The sequence below is a fragment of the Terrapene carolina genome, unplaced genomic scaffold, assembly GCF_002925995.2.
Source record: "Terrapene carolina triunguis isolate 2854851 unplaced genomic scaffold, T_m_triunguis-2.0 Scaffold714, whole genome shotgun sequence".
NCBI classification, from domain to species: Eukaryota; Metazoa; Chordata; order Testudines; family Emydidae; genus Terrapene; species Terrapene triunguis.
The window spans coordinates 17,736,600-17,745,965 of NW_020665065.1; the positions used below are offsets into that span (position 1 = coordinate 17,736,600).

Consider the following 9,366-nt stretch of genomic DNA (forward strand, 5'->3'; position numbering starts at 1 on the left):
CTGCTTGGGAACTGAAGGTGGATGTGGCGGGGCGATCACCCTGCTCCGGCCCTGAAGGGGTTAAAACAGCCCTGGGAAAGGGCTGCCCCGCTGAGCCAATAGGGTAGGCTGATTGGGAAAGCAGCCACACCCAATTAGGAGACAGCTGGCCCTATAAAAGGGCTGTGAACAAGTGAGCTGGGGCAGTCTCTCTCTAGCTGTGGAGAGAAGGACCTGGCTGCCTGGGAGAGAAGGGCACCTGAGGTAGAGTGGTGCTGGGGAAAGGCAAGAGGAGCTGGGGAGCTCCAGCCTGGCAACTCCCCAGGCTGCAGGCCTTTTGCAAGGCCTACGGAGGCACTGGGGCTACAGAGGTGTAGTCTGGGGTTAGGCAGAGGCAGCTGGTCCAACCCCCTTGCCAGTGATGAGTGGCCATTACAGACTGCAGTTTGCCCCAGTGAGCGGGGGCTAGGTGATGACTGGCAGTAGCCACTGAGGCAAGGTGGGGGTTAGAGGGTTGGGGGTTCCCCTGGGAGGGGAGATCCAGACTGTGGGTTACTGCTGGGGCAGAACCCCAGGGTAAGGGGCACCAGGGTCTGAGAGGGACACGGGGCCAGCGGCAGGCAAGACACCAGCCTGCAGAGGGCGCTCCACACACTGGAAAAGAGCTAATTCCCAGACGACCAGCAGGAGGCGCCGCACTGGTGAGTCTCACATTGCTACAGTGGACAACTGCAGAGCAGCATATTGCACAGCCACTGGCTGCCCTGGTTTTATTTACTCATGATCTAGCTCAAAGCAACACCTACTGGGCCCTCGTACAGGACCTAAGATTAAGTCAGTCGGAAGCAAGACGTGTATGTGACTGGCAGATAACTACAGCAAACCCAGTTCCCCTCCCCCCCCCCCCCCCGATTTTCTTTAAAATGTGCATAAAGGTTAGAAACGTGGCTCTGTAAAATGCGGCATTTATTATGCTGCACACAGCATCTGCTCCCAACCCATCTTTTCATGGGGACAAAATCTAATAGAGAGGGGCTTGAGTCAGGTGATCAGAGACAAATGCCGAGAACTAGCATCTCCCAGGTTCTAATCCCCACGGTCACTAAATGACTGTCTAGTTGTGGGCAAATCACTTGCTCTTTCTGCCTCAGTTTTCTCTCCTCTATAAAAGTGGGGATAACAACACAACTTAAATAGCTCATGGGGATGTTTTGTTTAGTCGGCGTTTGAACAGCACTGTGAAATACTGAAAAACACTTAACATGTACATAGTGCAAAATGCTTTATTATATTGTAATGTAGTCATTACAATATAATCAATGATTATTTTCCCTATTACTAATGCATGTTTTAGCACTGCCAAGTCTGCAAAACCAATATGAGCCTATTGTATGAAGCAGAATGTCTTCATACATCAGCAAAACTGCTTACTGTGTTCTGATTCAAAAATGTATTGTTGATCATGTAAGAAACAGAAGAATTAGACCTCCTCTCCCACAGGCAGTACCTAGCTGAGCCTGTAGCACTGGCAGAGAGAGAAGCCTTGTTCGGACTTACAGACTCTGAAGTTACATACAAAAGATACAAAGGGGAAGTAAACCAGAGGCAGCATGGTGCCATTTTTACAGAGCCACTTTTCCAACAATGACTATGCTTGAAATCTGCAACTAAGCAGAGACTTGGGCTATATCTGCACTACCAAACTTACAGCCGCCCAGTGGAGAGGCAGCTTATACTGACGGGAGGAGTTTCTGTTGGTGTAGAAACACCACCTCCCCAATGTTAGCTATGCTGCCAAGAAGCACTCTTCTGTCAGAAGCATCTACACCGGGAGCTATGCCAGCGTAAGTTTTAAGTGTAGACCAAGCCTCGATGGGTATGTCTACACAGCAATTAGACACCCAGGGCTGGCCTGGGCCTGCTGACCCATGCCTATGGGGCTCAGGCTGTGGGCTGTTTCACTGCTGTGTAGCTGTCCAGGATCGGGCTGGAGCTTGAGCTCTAGGACCCTGTGAAGTGAGCCCAGAAGTCTACACAGCAGTGAAACAGCCCTGCAGCCCGAGTCGGCTGGCACAGGCCAGCCGCGAGTTTTTCTTTGTTGCATAGACATACCCAGGAGACATGGGTTAGGGGTTACATTTGCAAGTCCTGGTGCTCAGGCTTGAGGGGATCCAATATACCCCAGGCAGCTACTTGCAGGGTCTCCAGGGAACTTTGGTTAAGCAGTTTCTATGCAGTGCTCTCTACTGGCTAGTTCATGGAGACGCACCGCAGAATTGGGAAAGGTCCCTGAAAAAGAACAAAGACTCTGACTGGATTTTGGGAAATTGCAGTCCCAGTGTTGAGAGAGATGACCAAGACTGCCTCTACTCTGACAGCTATGGGGGGTGAGACCACACCACCAAAAGAAGTGACAGAGTCAACAAATGGGAGACAATGCTGCATCTACCCTGCCCCTCTTGATTCCAACTAGACCCCAAAAATGCATTTTCAACTGGAATAGGGTCCCACAAAGGGGCCCAGAGCTCTCCCTGGGACTTAGGTTTGCTACCTTATGTCCTCTTCTATCTTTGCCTGAGCCTCAAGATCAAAAGGGTCAGCTGAAAACAGACGGATTCTCTCCTGCTCCCGGCGGGCTCGGTCCTGTTGCTGCTCCACCAGCACCCTGGTAAATTTCTCTGCAGTAACAAAAACAGATATAAACACCATAGTTAGATGCACAGACACCCTTTACTGGAAATTACTCTTACAAATGAAAAGCTATTAAACTTGTAGCAAAACAGTGTCTTTTAAAGATGTTGGCCACCATTGAAAGGTAAAGTGACTAGTGCAATCAGCAGTGGGCTCTATTTCAGGGCTACTTGAAAAACCAGCCAGCACAGACAGAACTCACGGGCTTGATCATGTACTCGCTCGAGATTCCCACTTTGTCTCCCATCTCAGTGGACTGAACTGCTTCGCATTGGGCCTGATGCCCAACAGCCTATGTAGACATAACAGAGTTCTCAGGTTCCGAATGAACTGAAGTTACCCTACATTTATCTTTCCATTGTCTGCAAATAAATGTAATGTGCAGAGACACTATTTAAATCAAACAGCTGCTATTAAAGAATATTTTCATTGCTTTACTGCAGCAAGATCTACCCAATGATATCATGCAAGAACATTTCCAAAAGCAGCAAATAAGTTACATCCAGAATAGGAGTCAGAAATTCAGCATTTGTATTCTTCTAGTCTAGTCTAAATTATTCATTCGTACGTAGAACAATCTTTAGTCAAACATTTTTTTTCAATTAGGAGAAACTGAAGTCACAATAACCATGATACTTAACATTTCTCCCATAGATCTCAAAACGCTTTACGAAAGTGGATGTCATTACCCATACTCATTTTAACATGAGGAAATGGAGGCACCAAGGTCAGTTGGTTTACACAACGTCACAAAGAGTCAGTGGCATAGCCAGGAATGTAATCCAGGTCTTCTGAATCCCAGTGTGGTGCGCTGTGCATTGGACCATGTTGCCGACAAAACCAGATGTTCTGCCAAAAAGACAGCAGCAGAACTCACTGGCCATAGATTAATTTTGCATCTGAGCAAAGTCAAAGTTCTATGACATCGGAGGCTTCAAACAGTAGTCTTATTTTAAAACCAAGTAACATAGGCCAAGATTTACAAATCTGAGTTCTTACAGTTAGATTCCTAAAGCTACACTTAATGGGAGTTAAGAAGTGGTCACTTTTGAAAAAAAATTAGGCGCACAACTTTTAGATACCAAGGGTCGAAAATTTCAGCCATAGTTTTTCAAGGTTTGTACACAACAAAATGCGTTCCTAACACCACTTGGATTCAGAAATCAGAACAGTTGTGTCAACAGTAGCTAGTGCTTTCACTTCAGGAAATGCAGTGGTTCCAAATACACCTGGCCTTGAAAACTTATTTACTCCGCAAGGAGTAGGATGTTTTGATTTCCATGGCTCCATGCTCTGTATAGCTGGTGCCTTCTGATGTATTGTAATGCATCTAACACAATTACATATGCATTGAAGCTTGATGTATTTTGGACACTACGGTGAGAGCAGATCTGGATAGCTGCCCAAATGCTGATGGCAAATTCTGACAGTATAACCTGATAATCCCCTGTGAATGCACAGAGCTGTACCAAATCTGAATTATGAGAGTTTACTGTACAGATTAGACAAGAAAAGCGGCAGATGAACTAGTCCTGGGATCCTGTAGTTAGTGTTCTGCACCACTACCACTGAGACTGTCCTTGCGCCATCAAGGGCAGCAAGCTCTAGAAGCAGTGCTCTCATCCTAGGATGGGGAGGAAGAACATCTCACGTGGTTCTGCAACAAGCTCTCCGATATAGGACACACGCTGCGAGGCTCAAAAGAGAGGGCCAATGAAAGACACTTGTTATGGAAAGTAAAGGATTTGCTTTAGTAACATGGCATACAGTATTGTGCATTACTGTGTTCCCTCGCTCTTTGCAACTGTTCATATACATAAAATCAATATAGAGAATTAAAAAAAAGCCATGTAGCTCTCTCCTCCAGCCTTCCTGTACTGGAAGAAGTCACCAGCCTGCAGTCATTGAAAAGGAGAAAAATTGGGGAGAGGCTCTTCTATAGAGTGCTTTTTCCTTCCATCATCTCTCCCAAACCTCCACATTAGTAACCAAGTTCTTGATAAGCTGTTTCCCACAAATGGATCTCTAGTAAGGGTTTATAACCATGCATTTTAATGCCTCCAAATGATCTGTTTTCATACTAAATGAGCTCTATGTTATTGCAAAAATAAATAAAATAAAGCTCAAATAAGACAAGGTGTGGGCAGCAAAGAACAGGTGTCCACCGGCAGAGCATGGAGGGCATCATACCACTAAGTCTGCCAAGTGCACCACCATCTTAGATAGCACCCAGAAGGATTTTAACAATTGGTTTCTAAAAAAGCCAAATTTAAATTTTTTTTAAAAGACATTTAAGGAAACTCTTCAAAAGGAATAGTGAAATAAACACTGTTTACTGGTTCCCAGGGCGACCACAAGGCTGCCAGATTAGGTGCCTGCCAGTGAGCTACGAAGCCTTTCTTATGTCCATGTCTGTAGTGACATATTCATACCTTCCAGGCTTTTGCAAGGGAGGTAGGATGGGATTTAAAATGAGCTATTTCCTGTCTGGGTCGTAGAGGGCTAGGGGTAGTAACACAATTACCACCAATTGGTACAGTTGGCAGGAGTCTCCGTACAGAGGCCAGGGATGGAACTGGCCCTAAAAACTGATCTCACCCCCCAGATGTGATCCCTCCAAGAAAGGGGACAAGGCATATCAGCAGTCACGTGGAGGAAGTTTGCAAAGCTGTTGCTAGCTCGTGCTATTCCTGGTCTGGGGATAGGGGAATTCCATCTCCAATGCGGTCAGCCATTGTGTGACTGAACACCCATAACTACTTCTTACTAGAATTCAGTACAGACAGACGTTACCACGGAACAGCCTCAGACAAAGCAAGGAAGAACCAATCGCCTCCAAATCCCAATTTACCAAGGTCTCCACTGAGCAGCGCCTCGGCCAGGGGTGGATTGCGTTCTTTCAGCAGGGACAGCTCGTGGGGATTGGCAAGCAACATGTCCCGTAACAGTGCTGGATTGTCCAAGCCCTGAGGGGATGAAGGTGTCTCCGGAGGCGATGGGCGAGGATGCTGCGCTGGTTGCTGCTGCTGCAGCTGAGCGGACGTCCCAGGCACCGTAATGCTGCTGAAGTCTATCCTGGGCAGACCTTAAGGGAAAACGAGTTAACAGTTTGACCATGTCACATTCTCAGCTGCTGTGGACAATGCAGTCAAAAGCTGTGGAATGGTTGAACAAACTACGCTAACACTTCATGTCCATAGCAATTCATGTCTGAGCTTCACTGCGTCACCAACATATTCAGGTTAGTGGGTTAGGAATACTATTACATATTTATGTAACTGATCTATTCACATATCTGGCCCATTTTACGGGGAAACTCACTTAACCCCCTCCAACTCAATTTTTCAACTCTGAGATATGCATACCACCAATCTACCTCACGAGGGGGTTATGAGGCTTAACAGCGTCTGTAAAGCACTTCTGAATTCCTCACATGAAAGAAGATACTGTGGTAAGAAAAATATTACTGAAGCCCTGCCCCGCCACCAATCTTCCAGCTGAGGCAGAGTGGGGACCTTTACAGCCATTCCCCTGCTACAACCTGCGGTCAACATTTCCTTTTGTAAGGGATACAATTATAATGGAAACTCTTAGGACTAAGAATTAAAGGGGGGAAGGGTGGTAGAAGTAGGACTCCAATTCCATACTATGGGGCTTGAGGAACCTTTTGAATATATATTGCATCACGTGATTGGGTCTGCTAAGCTTCAGCTTCTCTGTGCATTAGTAACAATATGTACTCAGAGCACACATTGCCAAAGCCCTCTAATGTGTAAGAGCAGCACAGACTGCATATTATTGCACCATTATACTGAATGGGAGGGGAACAGGAAGCCTTATGAAAATCCACATGACTTCACAGAAGCTGCTTTTCTGAACAAGATTACTTGTCTCCCACCCCCAAACAGCAAACTAAATCATGCCTACCCATCACTGCAAGATCCTTTAAGTATCCAAAGCAAAGAAAAAGCCCACCCCCAAACAAGAACAGTTTTGCCTGATGAGGGTGGCTATTGTGAAGTTTCTCAAGCACTTGTATGAAATACATTACACACATCTGAAATGCATTACACACAGATAAAAGTAGTATTTCGGTGTATTTATTTACTAATGAACCAACGTTCTGCCCCAAGTATATTTTTCATCACCAAGTTATTCACTCTCTGAAAAAGGAGGCGTTTTAAATGTAATACATTAGTAGACCCGTGACAGGACAGCATTAGTTAAGTTTCACACACATCAATAAATAACACCTCCAGAGCATGAAGAGGCTAAACACCCACAATTTAAAGGTAATCTTCTGGGTACAGCCAGGGGGACTGCAAGACAACCGCAGGTAGCCCAGCGAGTTAGTCTGAAGAGTTTCTCACCTGGAAACTGGACTGGAGGCCGTGGCTCTGCATTCTCCTTTTGCCGTAAAATCACCACATCCCCATCTTTCAAGCCATATGAGGCCAATGATCTGTGGTTGTCAGTTAGAGGCCTCTCTGCATAGACAATCTGTATATAGGGAGAGAGACAGGGTGATAGGAAACAAGCTTATACATGGCACAAAGTGAACTGACAGCAAGACCCTAAATGGTGATTTTACTTAGGAACATTAAATCTGATTCACTATAAATTTTAAGACGAATCCAAAAGAATTACCGGTAAGTGAGCAATTCTCATCAGACTGCTGCAAATCAAGTGCCCTGTGCACTAGGCAGATATATCCCAAGAAATAAGTACGCAGATCTCCCATCATAAAAATGATGGCAGCAATAAAGCATTTAACTTTACAAATTTCAAGGCAGAAGTGTTGAATACTGGACAGGACAGGAGGTCTTCAGTGGAATTCTGAATATGTAGACATGACTTTCCATAACACCCAGTTTCACAGAAACTTACATTATCATTAACGTATGTCAATGCGCAATAAATTCTAAAGTCAGAAGGGACCAACAGATCATCCAGCCTGACCCCCTGTATGTCACAGGCCAATACCATCTGCACACTAAATCCAACAACTGAAGTTAGACCAAAGTAATACAGCCCACTGGAGACTAGACTACTATGTGCCGCACGCAGAGACTAAGAGGGACTAAGGGGCATCAGTGCCTGAGGCCCCTGCAACGGCAGGGAAATGATTAAATAAGATGTACCCAGATAATCCTAGCAAGTGACCCTCTCTCTCACGCTGCAGAGGAAGGCAAAAAACAAACAAACCCTAAAGTCACTGTCAATCTGACCTGGGGGAAAATTCCTCCCCAACCCCAAATATAGTAATCTGTTAGACCCTGAGCCATCTCTGACTGTTGTAGATATTTGCTAATAGCAATCGTGGATAGGCCATATGCCACAGTATGCAACCTCATCATATCATCCCCTCCATAAACCTGTCAAACTCAGTCTTGAAACAAATTAGGTTGCACTAACTACTCCCTTTGAAGAAGTGAGGTTTTTACCCACGAAAGCTTATGCCCAAATAAATCTGTTAGTCTTTAAGGTGCCACCAGACTCCTTGTTGTTTTTGTACTCCCTTTGAAGGATCTTCTAGAACTTCACTCCTCTGATGGTTAGAAACCTTCATCTAATTTCAACTTGGTGAAGACCAGTTTAAATCCATTTGTTCTTGTGCCAGCATTGGCCCTTAACTTAAATAACTCCTCTCCTACACGGGTGTATTTATAGAGAGCAATCCTATCTCTCCAGAGCCTTCAGTTAGGCTAAACAACACAAGCTCCAAGTCTCCTCTCATAAGGTAAATTCTCCATTTCTCTGTTCATCCTAGCAGCCCTTCTCTGCACTTGTTCCAGTTTGAATTCATCTCTCAAACATAGGAGACCAGAATTGCATGCAGTAGTCCAGATGAGGTCCTCCAATTAATATCAGAGAAATTTTAAAAAAACGAGGCGTCCTTATGGCACCTTAGAGACTAACAAATATATTTGGGCCTAAGCTTTCGTGGGCTAAAACCCACTTCATCAGATGCATGAAGTAAAAAATACAGTAAGCAGTATATATATTACAGCACATGAAAAGATGGGAGTTGCCTTACCAAGTGTGTGTGTGGGGGGGTCAGTGCTAACGAGGCCAATTGAATCAAGGTGGAAGTGGCCTATTCTCAACAGTTGACAAGATGGGGTGAATATCAATAGAGGGAAAATTACTTTTTGTAGTGCTAACAAGGCCAATTATGGGAGAAATTAAAGTCTCCCATAATCACACAATTCCCAGTAGTATTTCTCTCACTGGGCTATCCATATCCAAATCAGATCCTGGGGGTCTGTAACAGACCCCAAGCACTATCCCAGAGGAGTCTGTTTCCATTCTTCTCCAAAATGATTTTGACCCAAACATTCCATCACTTCTAAGTTCTTTACAGTCTACCTCATCAACAACATACAGTGCTACTACACCACATTTATCTTTATTTCTGTCTTTCCTGACCAGCACATACCCTTCAAAACCTATACTCCAGTCATGACTACTATTCCACCATGCTTCCATTAACCCTATAATACCTGGTTTCACCTCCTGCACCATTAGGTCTAGTTCTTCAGGTTTGCAACCCAGGCTCCTTGCATTGGAGTACAGACATCTCAGCTGTTTCTGCTTGGCCTTACCCAGGTTCTTCACCTGATTAAGCACAATCATTTTACTGCCAGTATCTCCTACCTGACAGTGCCAGTACCAATCTTTCCTCTTCTTGTCCAT

General features: G+C 45.0%; 1 protein-coding gene across 1 annotated transcript in view; it reads right to left on the bottom strand.

Moving 5' to 3' along the window:
• LOC112111126 (regulatory solute carrier protein family 1 member 1-like) overlaps positions 1 to 9,366 on the bottom strand; it is a 26,140-nt gene extending 16,774 nt beyond the window's left edge. The window contains exons 1-5 of the mRNA XM_026660114.1: positions 9,328 to 9,366; positions 7,041 to 7,170; positions 5,522 to 5,755; positions 2,528 to 2,657; positions 2,350 to 2,357 (exon numbers count right to left, since the gene is read on the bottom strand). Coding sequence (XP_026515899.1) covers positions 2,350 to 2,357; positions 2,528 to 2,657; positions 5,522 to 5,755; positions 7,041 to 7,170; positions 9,328 to 9,366 — 541 coding nt within the window. The remainder of the gene's footprint in view (positions 1 to 2,349; positions 2,358 to 2,527; positions 2,658 to 5,521; positions 5,756 to 7,040; positions 7,171 to 9,327) is intronic.